The sequence below is a fragment of the Populus euphratica genome, unplaced genomic scaffold (genome assembly GCF_000495115.2).
Source record: "Populus euphratica unplaced genomic scaffold, PopEup_1.0 scaffold156.1, whole genome shotgun sequence".
Classification (NCBI taxonomy): Eukaryota; Viridiplantae; Streptophyta; class Magnoliopsida; order Malpighiales; family Salicaceae; genus Populus; species Populus euphratica.
Window position 1 is genome coordinate 448,036 of NW_011499931.1, and position 20,738 is coordinate 468,773.

Here is a 20,738-nt window from a genome sequence, read left to right on the forward strand (position 1 = left end):
TCATTTTTATAACTAATATCAATAATTTTTAATCTTCTTTAAATCCTTATTGGATTCTAAGTCAATCATCGAATAGGCCATTGTAACCTTATTTAAGAAACAGTTAGGTAAGTACCTTAAATTGGCTTTTTTAATTCATTTTCCCATCATCTTTTTATATGAAGCAACATTATCTATAAAGGTATAAATATAAGTGTATGTGATCACAAACCTTATTTTGATATTTCATTACTTCCATTCCAAAATTGACTTGATGCATCCTCAATTTATTAATTATAATTGTAATGGACTTGGTTTTGAGAGTCTTGGAGTAAAGTACATAGCTTTTTATGGACTTTCTTGAGGCTTTAGACAATTCTGACCAAGTTACCTAGTATTGCCTCTAGTTTTGTTATGTAAAAGTATTCATGTAAACCAACCTTTATATTTTTTTTCTAACTATTGATGGAGTTTGGCAATAATTTAAAAAACTAGTGAAGACAATTTTGGTTAAAAAAGAATCAAGCAATCATAGTTTTACAAAGGAATTGGCAGTACCATTGCCATAATGATAAGTGAAGTTAGCAAAATATGTCATTATTAACTCATTTTCCTTTCTACAGAACATTTTAAAATCAATAATCTTAATTTCTCTATGAATTAGATGGAGTCAACTCACTTAAGGTATAAATGATGGTATGCTAGCCTTGTTATACATCCAATATCTTATCCCATCTCTCGTATAAATTAGATTAGTCTACCTTATTACTACTTTCTTTTGGTTGCTGGTGGTTACCAACAAGTTTTTAATGTGAATGGAAATAGAAATTAAGTTATTATAAGGTAGTTTTTTGGGTATTATATTACCTAATTTTAAAGCAAAATGTATATAGGTAAGGTTACAAGGATATGTAATTACCGTGAGGATGCTATATACTTCTAAAATATATGACATCTCGTGTAATCATGCTATAATGCTACTATGGTTACTAGTATGTTTATTAAACATATGTGTTATATCCAGGATGTGATTAAGAACTTTCACAGATTTTTATTAAGTCTATTTATTATATATTGTTTTTTTGCTATATATTATTTCCACAATTTGTTAAAAAAAAACTTATTTACTTCATTCATTCATTTTTTCCATACTAGTGTTTTTTTTAAGATGACCTCCAAAAATATTTTCTAAATGTTACAGTTAACAAAGGATGTTGGCTTGAGTTTGATGATTACAAGATTGGTTTAAGTTTTGGATTATAGAGTGAAAAAGATGGATTTGGTTTAACTACATGAAATTAACAAATATTCCATGGTTAATTGTTACATTAAATAGTATATGTTTTGAGTTTTTTTTATTAGATTTTTAAGTATTTTTGTGAGATTTTAGACATATATAGAGATTTTAAGAAGAAAAGAATAGCATACAAATATGATTTATTTAATGAATGAAATTATAACTTCATTGATTCAATTCTTAAAAGCTATGTGGAGAAAATTTAAAATTTTAATAAACTAGTGTTATTTTTTTCTTGATTTATTATCGAACTTTAAAAATATGAAGGTTTTTAGTTGTTTTAGGTCCACAATTAATATTTGATCAAGGTTTACTTTTGCTTTGAAAGCAATTTTGGTAGTCATTCTTTTGTTTCTCTAATCTTTTCATTAAATTTATAGAAAGGCTTTCCGTAACATGCAAGTGAAATTATCCTTTCTCCCTATCGTTTGGAAGGTAATATAAATGAATGAATAGATTTGTAAAAATTGAGGTTAAGATGAGGTTTCTAGATACCATTAGTTTTTTATGTCTAAAATAGTCCTTGTGCTTGTGTTATACTGCAGATTAGATCAAAAAATAATTCAATCATGATAACATTAAATTTTGAGTTGACGATAAAATATCTAAAACATATATTGAAAGCTTGATCAACGTGTTGAATAAAATTAATAAAATAATATTTATTTAATGTCATTAATGACAAATAAAAACTAGATCAAAACGTAAAATCATTTATGCATATAAGAGAAATATAATCTTATGATTTTGCACTTGTGCGGCATCACGACGATCGTCTTCTACACTTATGGGTGTGTATTTGGAAAATACAGGAAGATAATAAATTTTTATCTTTTATTAGTGAAAAAATAGAATGGGAGTTGCCACCTAGTATTTTGATCACTAGGAACCCTAACTAGTCTTAGAAATCGAGTACGGAGACTGATTGCGTAAAGAAAAGGTATTAGTACCCCAAATATGTCATATCTAAGGTAAGTTGCATTGTTTAATTGTCTGATAAATGCTAAGGTTTCATTGTATTTCTAATTGTTGGCCTGTCTATGATTTAAACAAAATTCTCCTCGGTAAGGTTTAATGTCTATAAAAAAACTATTGTTTTAATATCGGGAATACATTTTACATATACATTCATAATCCTTGATATAAAAAGAAAACAAAATAATTTTTTGATTTTTTTTTAAAATATTGGCCAAGTTCTTGTGACTTTAATAAACTAGTTACTAAAGCCAAAATGCATGTTAATTTTTTTTTTTTGAAGTTTTCTTCATTGTATGAAAATACAATATGATTTTTTTTTAAACTTTGAGAAACTTGGCCATATGCATGAAAATAAAAATATTTTTTTTGAAAATCGGGTATTTTAATATCGAATTTGTATGTTTATAATATAAAAATACAGACAGATATTAATCAAAGTGGCATAGAAAAATACATAGAAAAATCACACATTTTCAAAAATAATTTTTGAATATATATTTTTTTCAACTGGGCTAACCCAGCCCAAAAAAAGGGCGGGTCGAAATCGACCAAAAAAATGAAATCGAGCCAAGACCTGCCCAAAGAAGAACCTACTTGTGGCTGGACTCAACCTAGCCGCGTGGGCTGGCTGATGTTCCAGCCCAAAAAACCAACAACTGGTTACTCTACTGAGCGCAGTAACCTGTTATATATAATTAGCACACAATAACTAGGTAATTATTTTTCACTTTGCTGCAGAACGTGAATTGCTCACGTTCTATATGCAAATGGTGAACACAACAAAAGATCCAAAAAGGGGGAGGACATTACCTGGAGTGAGGGAGTGTGGTTACTGTCTCCGGTGGTAGTGGTGTCACTGTTGAGGACGTCGTTCTTCCTCTTCTCCTGTGTGCTTCCTTTTCACGCTGCTACGTTTCCTTTCTCTTCTCCTCTTTGTCTACCTCAGCTTCCCCCTATTTTTCTATTCTTTTTTGTATTATTATCTGTTGGTGGCGGTGGCAGCGACTGGGACTACGGACGGTGGCCGGGAAACCAGGTGGCAGCTGTTGTGATGGTGATTTTGCGGTGATTCTTCTTCTCTATTATGTGTTCCTCCCTCTGTCTATCTCTGTTTTTACCTTTTTTTCATTTTTCACGGTGCAGGTGCTGTTATCGATAACTGGGAGTACGGTGGTAGCTGGAGGTGGCTCTGGTGGTGGCGCTGCTGTGCTACTCCTCCTTTTATAGAAAGATATTAGCCCCAGTGTCTTTTTTTTGTTGTTTTCCTTCTCTATTTGGTTCTGTTTCCTCCTTTTCTGTCACTTCTCTTCTCCTCTCTTCTCCCCACCTTCTCTTCCTTTTTCTTCTGTTTTGTCTGAGCTTTTGTCCTCTAAAAAACAAACTTTCCCTTCTATTTTCTGTACCTCCCTCCTTCTCTAAAATTTTGCCCACCCCTATTGCTGGTTCCTTCTCTGGTTTTTATAAGTAGAGGACGAGAGGGTCACCTTACCCCTGCCATGGTGCAGGGTAAGGTGGGTGATGGAAAATTCTTGCAGGGGATGGTTGTTGAGGCATGGGTGTCCTGTTTTTTTTTTTTTTCCCGTCCTAGTGGCAGGGCATGTGTGGGTATGGGTAGTGATGGGTTTCTTGGGCAAGTCGGGTGTAAAGAGAGAGCGGGAAAAAAACATTTCAAAAATCCTCTTCTCTCCTGTCTTTGCATTTGTAGGGGAGAAGCTACACCATGTCGTTCAAAACGACACCGTACAGTTCAAAACGACACCGTGCAGTTTGTATTTTTTAAAGAAAAGGAAAATGAATTTGAGAGTGACCCAAAAATGGGTCATGACACATGATATGACATGTTTTTTATAACATTTATTTAATTATCTATCATTTTTGTTTTGCAAGTGAGAAATAAATATTTTAATTAAAAAAATAATATGCTAACATGGTCCCTTTGCTTTTTTATTTCTCTAGCATTGCCTAATGTCCTAGGCTATTGGATGGTTTGGGTTCCAAATCTAATTGTGTTGAAGTTGGCTTGACGTGTGCCTTTTAAACAAGGGGCCTCATCACGACCTAATTACCCGTTTTAAAACCCAATCTAACTAAAATGTTTTTTTAGGATGCTCTCATTCCAAACTCTTGCCTAACTTTATCGAGCTCAACCAGGAAAAATATAAAATGTTGAATTCAGGGAGCAAAATAAAAAGACAATACCTGTCATATTGGATCAACCCCTACAACCTCGTCTAGCCTATTAAATGCAAGGTTAGGGTTATGACATGACCATAATATTGAGCTAACTCGGTTTAGCTGTAATCTCTTCCATTTTTCTTCACTTTCTTTTTTCTTGATTAGGCTTTTATTGGGCTTAGATAAGATGAAGTTTGGGACTAAATACAGAGTAACAAAAGATCTAGGGACCAAGATTAAAAAAATAAATAAAGAGTTATTAGAGGACCAGGGACCCGAGTAAAAAAATCAAGAATTATTAGAGATCTTAAAGGAATCAGGGACTAAAAAAAGAAATTTAAAAGTTGTTAAAGAATTAGGAACTAAAAAAACAGATAATGGATCGAATTAAAAAAAAATGATTATCACATGCAAAGTACTTGCCATCGTGTGTGCAAACCATCATATTTGAGAGGTGTGTGTATTTTTTTCCTGAATCCATCACCGCCCTTTTTTAATATCATCGGAATGGTCTCACCATTGCCTCCATCCTTAACAGGTCGGGCATGTTGTTAGTAGAGAAATGATGCAACTCCGACACCTCCTTTTTCTTTCTTCTTTTATTTCCCTTTTTTCTTCTCATCTCCCTCTATTTTCATGCAAGACCCGAAAAAAAAAAAAATACTATGGTCGTCCACAGTGATAAGTAAACAAGTGCATGGTGTATTCCCCGCTAGAATTAGTGTTGTCTATAATATAATATTTTCTTTTTAAAAAATAAATGGATTGCTAATTTATTTATTAACGCTATATTTATCTAACAAAGCACAAAATAGAACAATAGTCACAATAAAAATGCAAAACATTATAATAGCAAACATGCCCTTGAACATGTTCTAAGCATTATGTTTCCTGTTCCCGAGAGTCTAGAGGCCTCAATGCCTAATAGTAAATTTCTAAATATCCACTTTAACTTCAAGTGCAGACCTGATATCTGCTCCTTTACAATAATAAAAATAATAATAAAACGAGATATATATATATATATATATATAATACTACCGGTGCCTGAACTATAAATATAAATTAATTATACCACTAAACTATGGAATTAACCGCCGTAAACTAAACTTGTATAGTTTGGAATTGCGATAATTTTATTTTTTTTATTTTCAAAATTGAATCCAGACTTAAAAAAAAAAAGAAATAAGGAATATTAGTAGAAGAATATAACAATTAAGGACATAAGAAAATAATAAAAAAATTAGTTTTGCCAGTGAAAATCTCGAAAGATAAAAATTAAAAAAAAAAGATAGCAAGAGGACCAGATGGGCAATTTAAGTTAAAAAGAACCCCTCGCGGGGCATCTCTTCCTGAAATTTGAGCTCTATATGCCTCGCATGAAGGTGGTCGAATAATTAAGCAAGCTCTTCCCTAGTGGATATGTATATAGCTAGGTTTATCTCCTTTAACTTGTACTGGTAGCTCAAAATTCACTAGCGAATCTTAGGTGTTTTCCCTTTCCCATTAATTGCTGCCAACAAACTTACCAAACTTGGACCACAAAAGTAAAGGAAAAAAAAGGATAGATTATTAAAGAAAACAAATCCTGCCACACTATTAATTAACACCTGAACTACATTAATTCTCTTATACACTTGATTTCTTTTCTTTCCCTCTTCTAAATTTATTTTAATTTATACTAAAATAAAAAAACATATATTTTTTTTAATTATTTCCTCTGACTCATGCTGCCCCAATTGAAACACAGTTCATAAATGAATGGAATCTTAAAATTAGCTAGCCAAAGGGTTGCATTACCAACAAAAAAAATTGAGGGACCAAAATTGATTAGAAAAAAAAGATCAAATGACTAGTTTTTGTTGACCAATAGCTGGGAGGTGTTTCCTTCAATTAGCCTAAATAAAAAGAAAAAAAAAAAGAAAACTTCAATCATAAGAGAGCCTATGAAAAAAGGGGGGGAAACATCACTAGTCCTACCTAAAAACTATTATTTTTCACCTTGATTAGGCTATAGATTCCTTTGAAACTAAATAAGATCCTATAAAGCTAGAAACTATTATTTGTTTCCATATACTACCCTCCTTCCATAATATTCATTGAGAGTATTTTTTTTAATATTGATTTTTATTAAAAAAAGAAAAGAAATTTTTTTCTATACCTAACAAGAAAATTACTCAACATTAGAAGTACGAAAAATTTTAAAGTCATGTTAGTATTTGGATAGCATTTAGTTTAATATTGTGGTAATACTTTTTTTATAAAAAATTTATCACAATAATATTTTTTACTTATTTTTTATATTAAAAATGATATAAAAATATAAAAAAATTAATTTTTGATAAAATAATAATCAGACAGAGTTTCAAACTGCGACTTAATCTTCCTGCCTAGGCTTTGCTTAGTAAATTACTACCCTCTCTAAGAACATGAAGAACGCTGATAGAATCAAACTTATGGATCAAATCAGAAAAACAGTTGCATTTTTTTTTAATTGAAGTAATGGTAAACCATCAGCTACATTCATGATTAGTTTTCAATTATAAATCTTGCATAAATGTGTGAGAGAAAAAGATCACATTATTACAGTACCGAGTGTACTCAACAATTAATTTCTCTGCAAAAACACCTTATTATTACCACAATTATTACTGTCACTTCCTTAAAAATAGGATATTCTATTACATTAACATCAGCCATTTTAAGACGGCCAATAGGGGTGAAAACATAATTATTTTCCAAAACACACCAAAAGCTGTGAAAGCAAGCAAAGATGGTACTTTGAGTCTTGAGAAGACAAATCCATTCTCATCTGACCAGAACTTGTGGCCATGTCAGCCCTCACTCTCAGATGGGTCAGCCCCACTTGTCCTTTGATCGAACCACAACCCCTCTCCTTTCTTTATAGGCCCACCCTCCGCCCACCCCACATACTACTAATCCCCCTTCCTCCTCCAATCCTCCTCCTCTTCTCCATCTCTGAAGTGCTCCGTTGAAGTTGAGCCCTGTTCCTCCTTTCTTCCTTTTTCTTGTTAAACTGAACTCTAACCCTAGAACTAGTATATATATAGCTCGGTGATTCATGGATAAGGTTGAAAGGGAGACTCACGACTTCATGAATGTGGAATCCTTCTCTCAGCTTCCCTTTATCCGCCCCGCACCCATCAAAGAAAAGGGCATTCGCCTCTTCGGTATAGAGTTCGGCAGCAACAAAGAAAGTCCAGCAGCTGACGAGTCTGATTCAGCGGAAACGAATGAAGACGCCGCTAAAGAAAATGAGAGCAGTGACAACAACAGAAGATTTGAGTGCCATTACTGTTGCAGAAACTTCCCTACTTCGCAAGCCTTAGGTGGCCACCAAAACGCACACAAAAGAGAGCGTCAGCACGCGAAACGTGCCCACCTCCAGTCGGCAATGATTCATAACAGCCTCTCAGATGCACCCTATTATGGCATTTTAAACTACAGGATAGATTCAATTGCCACCTCAGCCATGACTCACCCTTCATGGAATAGCCACAATATTAGCACTAATAGGTATTACGGCGGTCAAGGCTCCTATTCACAACAACCTATCAATGGGAGTCCACTAGGCTTGTGGCGGATCCCGGCTGTTCACGGTAGTGCTACTTTCCAACATCCTGACCGTTCGATGCATCCATTACCATCATTTCCCGGTGAGGGACTGAAACCCTCACCTGCCGGTGGTTCTAGTTCACAAGGGAGGTACGGATATGAGTCCAAGTCGAGCGTTCAAGACCGTGTGAGTTTAGATCTTCATCTTTAAATATCTGATAACTTCGATAAAATTAAGAGAGGATTTGAGATTTTTTCCTAAGCTGGTTAAATCTTTTATTGTGCAAACGAGGCGCAATTATTCCGTGGAGACACTCATGACCACTAGTGTTTTCTGCATTTTAACTTATTTTATATTAGAATTAATCTGTTGTGTAAATGAAACAGATTTACGTGCGTGCTTTTGAATTGAACTAAGAAACACAAGTAAGTCTATTATATATCACCACATGAGCTGACGAGGTTTGTGCTCAGGACTGGCTTGGTCCTTTGATGCTTTCTAAAGGTACTAGTTTATTAGTATCCATATCAGTTTGGAAACACTCTCCGGTTGATTTGAAAAGATAATTTTTTTTCTTTGTTATTTATTGGTTCTTAAAAGTAAGAGAACCATCTTCAAAATGCTAACCCAACAGTACAAATACAAGGTTTTTTTCATTGTTATGTGTGATTGGAGGTTCACAGTATCCTAGCTCGAGCAAACCTTGTTCAGTGCAATCCCTGTCTATCTGCAGAATTGGTCACACGTGTGAGGAATATATATTCAAAACTGGGCATCAGGATTGAGTGCATGAACGTCTGTAGATAGACACGTGTGTGTATATCTAAATGTTGTCTAGACAGGTGGGAGTGGTGAGAGCGGTCGGTTTGACACAGTGCAAGCAGAGTGCTTTACAGTGATGAGAGAAATCAGGTGAAATGGTTTTGCTATCTCTGCCTTCTGCATAAACTGCATATAGAAAATGATATTTCCATGGCATTTGCGGGGAGCATATCTAATATGGCTAGCCAAACTCCAATGCAAATTCTTCTCCTTTTCTTTTCCTCATTCACTTTGTATTTGAATGTTTTAGTGTGTGTGTGTGTGGGAGAGAGAGAGAGAGAGTTGACATAGATATTTTATATGTATGTGTATGCCAATGAAACTTTAAATGATGTCTCATATCTGCTTACAGATTTGAGTGGAACCTCTGCAATGAGACCTGAAACTAGGGAAACCAAGGAGGCAATTTTAAGACCACATAAAAAATGTTCATAACTGCACCATCCGATGCTCATCGCATCTGTTTTGGACTGTGGATTCTTGGTCGACGTCGAGGGATTGATCGATTGAGATTAAGTGTTTATGATATTGGCACGCGATGAACTTACGGTAGTTACAATGAAGAAATGAGATCATTTGACGTAAAAAGTGACACGAGTGATCATTATTGGAGTGAATCTAACGGTGATAATTATATATAGGCATGGGAATTCGTCGATCATGGCATCGTAGCAACTCGTACATATTACGCGGATATGAGGTCCAAGACTAGTATGTAGGACATGGGCCACTCTTCTTTACCTGTTTGTAGCAGACACAATTTTCATTATTCTGAGATGTCAGCACCAAAGCTTTCATGGCTTTTACAATGGCTAAACCAACCCTTGGAAAAGGAAATGTCAATGTTTGCTTCAGGACACTTAAAAGTAACATATGAACATGGTAGTTAGACTGCCTATCTTTATTTTCACCTTTTATTTGTACCTTAGCTTTTATGTCTGCAACAGAGAGAGAAAGGTTAGGTGGGAATTAGTCTGAGTAAGTTGAGTTATGGGAATTTTTACGTGTTGGCAGTAATTTAGTCTTAGCTCTGTGGCTGTGGTAATTCAGTAATTGTAGTACGGCATTTTGTGTCTTCTCTTTTTCTCAACTTTATTCTGGAAAAAGATCAGTGAATTGGCAACAAACTACTAAAGAAAGCAAACAATAAAATATGAAATTTGTAAGATTGTGTTCCAAAGTCCCTCTTGAATCTTGTTGGGATTTGTGATTCCTTTCGCCCTCTATATTCAAGAAAAATGTATAATTATTTTAGAGGCATCGTTGTTACAGTTCAGTGTTTCGAGCTGTTTGGTGAAAGTCGAGACAACCGAACCTGTCATGTTGTGCAGAAATCTAGCTTGGGTTCTATTTGAAAGAACTGCCATGTTTCCCACCTAGCTTTAAATGTTAATGCCAGCGGGCAGTAGGTGGACCCTTTTCTTGATAGATATTCTAGTTAAACAGAGGGGGAAAACCATCTTTACTTCGCAAATCCCCGAAACCATAGGTTTTAACACAGTCTGCTAAAAATATGAAAAACATAATATAGATTTAAAATTAAAAAATAATATAATTTCAATAAAACCATGATTCTGAATTTTAATTTTGTAACAACCACTATTAAAAATAATATTATTTATTTAAGAAATCAAAAGTATAATAAATTAAATGGATAGACATCAACATAAAATATAATTGTTAATACATAAGTTTCAAGACTCATTAGTCAAAAAAGAGGAACACGAGTGGAGATAATCTCATATGATCTGAGAGAGAAATATGATGGTAAAAAAGGTAAAGAAAAAAATAAGTTATGAAAGTCATACCAAGACTCTTTTTAATTTTTAAATACTCGATATCATTATAAATTTTTTAATAAAATAATTCTAATCATACTATAAAAGGTCATCAAAGATGTGGTAATTAATTAGTGGTTTTGTTTGAGATTAACCAAACCCTAAACTACTTTAACTTAAAATTAACCCAAAACAAAACTATTAATCAATTACTATTTTATTTGATAGTCTTTCATTGTGTAATTAAAATTATTTATTTGAGATCTTTTGAACAGTATCGAGTATGTGACCTATTCTTTTTTTTCATTCCTTTTCTTCTCTCATTTTTTTTTATGTGTCATTAGTTTATCTCCACTTTTATTTCTTGACCATTTGGATCTTCTTAGTCAAGATCTTCATAAAATTTTATATTGATTGTTATACATGTTAATTAATTTGCGTAAAACATGCATATTTAATTTTTGAGTGAACAAAAATCATTTTGCAATAGTGACTCTTTTATCAAAATCACGGGTGTATTGAAATTGTATTATTTTTTAAATATTTTTATAATATATGTTATTTTACTTGTTATTTAAAAACAAAGTCCCTAATTATTTATATTTGTCAATAAACAATGCAGGAAGCGGAAACATTCCGGAGTAAAAAAAAGGGAAATCTCGTCTGATTATCATAAAAAAGGTAAGGAAATTTTATCTACTCAAGCCTTGGGTTAAGAGGGAATTTTCTTCACCAACATTATAAGGGAAAAAAGAAAGCTTCTTGGTTTAGTCAGAATTTAATGTCTTGAATTGATGTATGAATAGATGAATTGAATGCTGAGGCTGTCACTAGCTAAAAGCCACTTGATTAAAACAATGAAGCTTCTTGGTTTAGTCAGAAACTACAAGTAACAAGCAAACTTCATTAACATCATGTGACTCCATTGTTCAAGCAACTCCTAAAAATGTTTTAAAGCCCTTTCAACAAGTGTAACATCACACACACTGTTAAATTAGCCATCTTAAGTGCATAGAATGCTCGATGGTGATCAAAATGCACTTCTTGTTCTTTGTTTTCGAAACTTCCAAGCAAAAACAACTTTGAGCTTGCTTAAACAGTGGATCTGTTTGGTGATACTCCTGAATTAGATTGATTATATATATATTGAATTAGATATGAGTGTTACATCTAGGATATTTAGGTGAAAGATGATTACCAATCCCCTGAAGCTGCCTTTCAATCACATCTTAATTATAATAAATTTAACTAAGTTAGTGATTATGAGAGTGGTTAAAATTATATTTTAAAAAAATTTAAATTTTTTTAAATTAATTTTTTTTATATTTTGATATGTTAATATCAAAAATAATTTTTTAAAAATATTATTTTTATATATTTTTAAATAAAAAATATTTGAATCACAATTCCTACCCCACTTATTAATACCGGTTTATAAACACCAACCAGAAAGGATTTATATATCGAAACAGTGTGAATCAAATCATTATTGTCAAATTAACAGTCACATTAGCCCTTTTTCTCCGACAGGTAAACTCAAATAATTAATTACGATGATGCAGGAGAATCCATCAATGTGGAATAACTCCTAAAGCTGCCATCCATAACCCAATTATTGCACTGAACATTTAACTTGATACACTTTCAAGCCACACTTGAACACCAAAAATATTTGCTTTGAGTGCCAAAAAATGCCTTAGGCAAAGAATGAAAGCCCACCCCCCCATATTAACAGAAACTCTTAATTAAAACCTTTGCAATTCTTTGTTTTGATTAAAAACGTTACAGCAAAAAATATTCTAGTTTTTTCTATTCAAGAGAAGGAGGTATAATGTAAACTTTGAATCCCGGCAGGTGGGAGGAAATAAAAGAGCTGGTTTGTTTTTTATTTTAAACTTATTTTTAAAAATTTAATTTTTTTTGTTTTAAATTAATAATTTTTTAGTATTTTTAAATCAATTTAATACATTGATATCAAAAAAATTTTTTAAAAAATAAATAAAAAATATTATTTTAATATATTTCTAAATAAAAAATCACTACCATATTCTTAATCATCCTATCTTAATTAAATCCAAATACCTAAAAGATGCATAGCTCGACAATGAAAAGTAAAGAAATAACATGAGAAGAACACTATTTATGGTAACCCTAGGCATTTGTTAAAATAAATGTTTGATTTACCAAATACTTAAAAATGGAAAAATATATTCAACACCGGTTAAGAGGAGGAGGTGTTCTCAACCTATAAGAAGAAACACCTACTCCTGAACTTTTTCCCCTATATTTTCATAATTCATAAAGGACAGCGTAGTGGTGACTTGTCCTGTGTCCATTCTAACGTTTGTATCTATTCCATTCCAGTACAGCCTGCTGAACAAAGTACCGAAAAATTACTCCTTTTAAACTGCCAGAGCTGCAGTGAACTTAGTACTAAAACCTCAAAAAGCCCTCAACTGTAATTTTTAAGGAGATAAAGGGGATATTTTTTACCCTATGGCCAGTCAAAAGGGACTAGCATGGCGCTGGATCTAAATAGTAACCTTGGAAATATCAGCCCCGTCGTCGAGGAAAAATAGGAACTCTTTTGAGGTTGCAAGGATCATTAGGGCAAGAACTAGAATAATGCATTTATGACGTTTAATCCAAATGTTAACGATAGGATGATGCTCTTGGAGACATGGGTATAAACGCATTGCAACTTCACAGTAATCTTGTAAATGGAAAGCCTTCAATCTTTTCTTTTACCAAGGTCATTTGGAAAATTTAGGGCACCCCACACCCCCAACATATATATATATAAAGAAGAAGAAGAAAGAAAAAGAGAAGAAAAAAATGCCCTCCTGTTGTTAACATCAACCCAACTATCCAGGGGGTCCACAAGTAAATGCATGAAGGAGAAGGCATGTGATGGGCAAGATGATATAAAGAAGAACAATAAAGACTTATGAAGAGTACATACATTATGATTAGGACCACATCTACTTCACTCCTCTTCTCCTGTTTCACATATATGAGAGAAAAGACCAGTGGAATTTAAGAAGCATTGGTCCACAACCCGATAAAGTTGCAAAGGAGGTTGACAGTTTATACAGCAGCCCGCCCTCTTGATGACCTGCAACTGGTAGCTGCAGAACTGCTTTTAAAATAAAATGCGCTTCCGGGGAAAAAGAAAAAAGGTTTGCTTCCCTTCCTTTGTGCAGTCGGTGGTAGGGGGGAGAGTAGATTATGGCTTTTTTAAATAAATGCCACCAAACTTATCCACCATGTGGTCGGATACGTAGGTTCTCTTAGTCTATACATATGTATTTTGCTCCGTTCATGTTTTTATTTTCTTGTTTTTTTCCTCTCTTTACTCCCTTTTTTTTTCATTCTTTTTTAGTAAAGTTCGTAATTTGCAGAGAGTAATGAAATAAATATTTTATATTTTAGTTTTATTAGAGAATAATATAAATTATATTCTAGAATTTAATCTAAGATTTTAGGTTTAGATAATTCTTTGACATGATATTAAAGTTTTGATGATTAAGTGATTTTAAGTTCGAATATCACTATTTTTATTTATTTGACAAAAATTAAGCATAAGATAATGTGTACTTGTGTAAGTTTCAAGCTTAAAACCTTTTATTTGAAGCGATGTGTTAGAAAATAATATAAATTATATCCCAAGACCTTATTCAATATTTTAAGTTTTTAAGTTGAGATAATTTTTTAACAAATTTAAGATTAACTGAGATAATTTCATGAATTTTTATCAATTCAAATGATTAAATTCGTTTTTACTACATCCACCGATGACTTAACATTATGGAGATCATGTTTATAGTGGGATAGAAATGCCCTCATCATGATCTTGGTTGGATTTGTCATGGCCTTATTGAAAATCCTATTGAGCTCAGGATTTTGAGAGGTAAAGTCCCACAGTTAACAACCATGAGCCTTTCGAGAAAGCGGTTCCACCTTCTTTATTACATTGGCTAAAGCAATGTCGTGGTGCTAGTAACCATGAATTGTTCTGCATGATTACCAGAGAAGCGAGGCTTAGCTCAGAGTCATGTAATAATCACCTTGATTTCCAGTTCATCCTAGAAAGTGCTTCTCCTCCATTTGATGGGGGATGTGCAGTAAGAGTTTCTTTGCGGATTGGAAATCTCATGACATGAGCATGATAAGCAATGTCAACACTAGGTGAGTCATGAATACTTGAATTAATGAAGGCAAAAAAATAATAATTATACCATGGATGATTGTCTGGTGATGCTAGAAATATGAATATAATGTGAAAATACCACAATAGCTTAGCTAAACTAAAATTTAATTAACCATGTGGTCATATTTTTTGAATTTTTCTTATTGAGGAATTAATATGAGATAGGTCTATTTGTAATTATGTACCTTCTTTAAAATGTCTATATTTGATGTTATTTTAAATAAATATAAGGGTCTTTGTAACCAAAAGGAAATGTTTTTTTAAAAAAAAAAAGATTTTTGAATTAAGAGAAAATAGGTGCTTATGTTTCGTTATCGTTCCTAATCAGATGAGGATGCCTACTTTCATCTTAGATAGCTTTGGAGCTCCCATATGACGATGCCTAATTTCATCTTAGATATAGCTCTAAGCCTGCCAATTGACCATGCCTAATTTAGTCTAAGGCAGTTCTGGGCCGGCCGTTGTGGGATGAAGAGTCCTAAATTGATAGGCTGGACTTCTAGGGCCTGTAAAATCCTGCAAAACAAGTGTACTTTGTGTGTGTATGCGTGGACCATTCAGATGCTTGAGTTAGCAAGGCAAAGGGGGGTTAAGAGTCATCAATAAATGCAATTAAAAAGAATATGTGATATATTGGAGATTAAAAGGTAGGGGGAGAACCAAAACGAGCTCAGAGGATTTTATTTTTTTAACCTTTGGAGTGATTTTTCTTCTGTTTTTCTAGGCTCCCCTTCACCTACCATCTTTGAGGGGCCTTCATACTTTCAAAACATACCCATTTACATAGAGATGGATGCGCAAAGGATATTGCACAATTTATTATATATAGTGTTTGGTATATAATTTTAAAAATAAATCTATTTTTTTAAATCTCCTTTTTAATTAGGAGTTGAATTGCGTTGAACATTGTTTTTATTTTTTTTTAAATCGTAATTTATCAATGTTTAACATTGTGATATAATTTTTGGATGTGCTACTTTTTTATAATAAAAAATATATCATGGTTTATTTTTATGAATTTAACATTGTGATTGGCAACTATAAATTATAATTTTTATTTGAGTTCGTGAAAAATATGAGGTAGCAAAAAATAAACAAAATAATAATATGTATTTGGATCTCAAAAAATTCAAAAAATAATTAATTAGAGTTTTTTCTTCTCAGATTGATCACCAAGGTTTTTTTTAATTTCAAAAAATTATTAATATTTTGAAATAATTAATTTTCCTAAACGAAAAAAAATAATTAAATTAACAATCATTATCTTAATTTCATATAATTTCTAATAATACTAATCATCAGCATCATCGGGAGAAAAGAACGAGTTAATGTTAGAGATAGGATTTTTTTCCATTTTGGAGACTAACACCACCGTCATATTTTATTTAAATGATAAGACAAAATTTTAAATTAATTTTTACTTAATCCATTTTTATGAGAAAGTTAACTAATAAGAGAGTTAGAAAGTGATAAAGATGAAAATGAGAAGAAATATTTTAAAATTATGAAAGTAGTGGAAGCAATAAATGAATTAACAATATTTAAGCTTTTCGTTGAGATATAACAAAAGGTCTAAGAGATAAAGAAAGAATAATTGAAGTGGAAAGGTATAGTGTTAGAATGAAGGGTAAAGACAAAATGCATTTTTTAGGATTCGTAGAAAAGAACGAGTTAATGTTAGAGATAGGGAGAATGTGAAAATTTGTTGGGATGAAAACGCTAGAGAGTACGATGAAGGTTTAGTTATGAAATTTCCTTATTGTTTTTGGGTTTCGGAAATATTTTTGAAAAAAATTAAAAAAAAAATTATTTTATTTTATTTTCAATTAATATTTTTTAGTATTTTAAGATTATTTTGATGCGTTAATATAAAAAATAATTTTTAAAAAAATAAAAAAATAAAATAGTATTTTGATACATTTCCGAGTGAAAAGCACTTGAAAAACAATCACAACCATACTTCTAAACACATATATTGCACTCACGTGTCACCACGTTGAGCAAAATGTTTTTATGTCAAAAAATGCTAGCCTATGAAAAGTTCAAATTCTGAGTTATTGGTTCAAGTAGTAATTTAAATAATATATAAAAAACAATAATAAAAAAATTGATAAAAAGTAATGAAAAAAAAAACCATAATTGAACCTATCCAGATTATCAAAGAGCCCAATGTTAAACTAATAGAAGAAAAACTAAAAAAAAAAAAATCTAGACTTCAAGAAGAAGAAGACGAAGAAAATATCAACTTAAAAAGAAGGGAAACAACTCAAAAAAACTCATGCAAACCTCACAAACTTGAACTAATTTTATAAACTTATAACTCGTTAAATCCTGGATCAGAGTCCAATAAAAAAGCTTAACTATTATCAAATTTGATTTGAAGTCATTAACAAAATATTAATAAAAAACCTTGCAATAAAAAAATAAATTTCAAATAAAATAAATAATAATTAAAAGAACTAATGAGATCATAGCTATGACATCAAAGGATCTCACAGGAATGTCCATTGAATCTATTCTACATAATGAGATGTATTTAAGAATAGTTCAATGAGTTAAGTCAAGAGGCTTGAGTTAAATAGGCATGAGTTAAAAAGACTCAAATCTGCCAGTTTAAACCTTTATTTACTTATTTGATTATATTAGAGCTATATAAGAAGTTTGGATATAATTTTAATTGGATTAGAAACTAGACATCTATTTATTTTCAATTATATATGGTAGGTGTGCTTATTCATTAAAATTAAAGAAAACAACTTATTTAAAGTTGGAGTTAAAATCTATTAATAAAGTATAAAAATTAAAAAAAAATATTTATTTAAGAGTTATGGGTTGCATTCACTACGAGGAGTTCTAAATGTTAATCAGAACTTATATTTCTTTTGTATTATTTTTAGTTATTAGTTGCGACACCATATAATAAAATTTTAAAATATTTATTTTAATATTTTCATGTTATTTAGTTAGTTTTTGAGTTATTTTAAATTTAATTTCAAATTGGGTCAAATGAGCTCATTCGTAGAGGTTTACTTCTAATAGTATAAATACTCTTGTAATATTTAATTTTCAGATTGGAATACACATTAATTGTTTCATATTAAAGCATAAAGAATAGGGGTTTTTTCTTGTTTTGTTCTTAATTGAACTAAACTCTTTAAATAATTGACTAATTTGTATTGTGATTTTGTACTTTTTGTGCTCGTCCTAGATGATGACATTATGTGAGGCTGGTTATTAAAGTCTTGAGGTCCTGAGGCAAATCATGTTTTGTGTCACCCTTAATTATCAATTTAAAGTCTGAATTAGGTAGATTTGGGTTTCACAAGTTGAATAAAAATTATGGGTTTGCATTAAGAATTTTGTGAGGGCTAACTCAGTATAATCAAACAAAAAAATCAACAAAATAAAACTCTAAAAAAAATTAAAAAATAAGAAAACATCAATTTAAAAAAAAAAAACCAAGTAAACTCAGTAAACCTTTTAAATCTAGTCTAATCTCTAAAAGTTACAAGCCATGAAATTTTTGACCTGGATTAAAATGAAAATTTAATTTTCAACCAAATTAATTTTCAAGGATAAGATAGATAAAAAAATATTTTAAAAAAATGATAAAATTTAATAGGAAAACCCAAGGAGGAAGCAATTTATAAACAAAATAAAAAAATAATCTCAAATAAAATAAACAATAATTAAAAGAATTAGGAAAAACCTTTAAAGATAGAAAGTAAAAAAAGATCATAGATTAAAAAAATTATAGCTGGTGAAATAAAAAAATAATTGTAATTTAGTAAACTATTTATATATTTAAAAATATTAGAAGGTTGAAATTGAAAAACATCTATAATTTTACATCTTGTTCTAAAAAAATAATCAAAAGTATATGTACCAAATATTAAGGAAGAAAAAATTAAAGGGGTAGTTTTAAAATTTTGTAGGGGCTAATGCAAGATTTGAGGAGAAAAGAGAAAAGAAGAAAAAATAATTATTGAGGACAAACCATCATCAATCTTAAAAAACATGTCTTACCACCATGTAGAAGGCATTGAAATCTTTTAAATACTGCCCTAAAAGGAGATGTTTTGAAGGGTAGAAAGCTTTGCACGTGTTTTTTAAATGGTATAGGGACTTCCCATATGTTGACGTGTACATAAGATGCTAGCAAGTTTTTTGTTAAAATAATATTTAATACATGATAATTACAATAACACACATGAATAACCTCCAAAATTACAACATAACCAATATATAATAACCACAAAAAAATCTTTTCAAAGAGTAATTTTTTTTTTTGTCTACAAGGTTAGCAAAGTAATTATATTATTCCAAATAAAATGAATGTACTAAAATACCCCTAAAAAAAGCATAAGTATTTTTTATATTCCAAAACTAAGGTAGTAATTTTATAGTGTCAAAAATATTGAAATGAAAAATCTAACCCCACATAAAATATTAATGACAATTGTGTTACAGTGAAAATACAATATTCCCCTCCTTAATATCTAGTTCAATGATTCTATTTTGCAAGAGAAATTTTATAATTTTATTATTATAGTAAATAGTAATTTGTGTCTTGAGTTACAACAACTTTCCTTCTTGCTTTAGCTTTTTTTCTTTAAAAAAAATAGATAAGATTTTCAAGAAAATAAAATAGAAAAAATTAATATAAATGAAGAAATGGAGGAAGGATAATGATTTTAAAAGTTAAGGTATTTATGATTGATTTAGAATACATAATTCAGTCTATAGTAAATGAAAAGGAAAGATAAAGAAAAAAAATTGTGACCGCTAAATTAGGCCACAACTCTATTGTAAATGAAAAAAATACTGTGATCGCATGATTTGCAACCAGTAATCATAAATAGGGCAGAAACAAAAAAAAAATTGAAAAAACAATTTTGCTGTCAAGTTTGCGACCATGTGATTTGCAACTTCATATACGATTATAAATCGATCGCAAAAACAAAATTTTAACCAAAAATAAATAAAAAAAAGCGATCGATTTATTTTCAGTTGTGAATTCCGACTGCAAATTGATCAGTTTTTGCTTCCTTCTTGTTTAATGGATTGTTTTACATCAAGAGAATAATGATTTTGGATTGATTAAATTTTTTAGAATTTTGTAATTTTATGATCACTAACTTAAGGTTATTGTAAAGAAATATAAAAATATATTATTTAGATATATTTTTAAATAAAAATAATTATAAAATAATTATATATATATAAACACCGTCAAAAACTATCTAAAACATAACCAATGTCCTGGAGTGTTCTTAAAATTTATTATTTATTTATTTATTTGAATATATATATATATAGACACACTGGCAGAGCCAAGAATCTTTTTTACCCTGGGCTATGAACAAATAGACATAAATTGTTTTTCAATATCCAACGCTCTGGTTTCAAGCCTTTTATTTTTCATCACTTCACTAATGATGCATGGAAATTTTTGCATTATAAATCGAAGGATAAACTAAGAAACCATATTCCACACCGATGGGAGTTAAGTAAGTGGTAAAAAATATGATAAGTGTATGAAATATCATTAAGTTTGATTGAGTATTTATTTATTTATTTTTATTAATGTGAATATCCGGATCAGCTCACGTGTATCTTGACTAATTCTACAGATCCTAAAATTAACAATCATGTAAATTTTCAGTAATTTTTAGAGAACAAACCTAGAGTCTGATCAATTAGGCTACACTCCTCATGGTTGATTGAGTATTTATTTACTACTATGAGATTGGACTAAAGAGTAGAGAGCGTTTGGGAATGCAGTGCAAACCGTGTTCCCCCAAAATTTATTTTTTTTGCTAAAAATTAATTTTTTTGATATATGTTGGATCGTTTTGATACGTTGATTTCAAAAATAATTTTTTTTAAATAAAAAAATATCATTTTGATATATTTCAGCAC

The 20,738-nt window shown here is 30.8% G+C and overlaps 1 protein-coding gene across 1 annotated transcript; it reads left to right on the top strand.

Moving 5' to 3' along the window:
- Positions 1-7,247: 7,247 nt before the first annotated feature.
- On the top strand, positions 7,248-8,588 carry LOC105136033 (zinc finger protein 8-like). The gene has a single exon (XM_011041191.1). The coding sequence runs from the start codon at positions 7,512-7,514 to the stop codon at positions 8,214-8,216; it is 705 nt and encodes a 234-aa protein (XP_011039493.1). The 5' UTR covers positions 7,248-7,511; the 3' UTR covers positions 8,217-8,588.
- Positions 8,589-20,738: the final 12,150 nt, after the last annotated feature.

Bases quoted from the DNA above. Each gene is read 5' to 3' on its own strand.
- LOC105136033 (XM_011041191.1), top strand. From the start codon at position 7,512: ATGGATAAGGTTGAAAGGGAGACTCACGACTTCATGAATGTGGAATCC.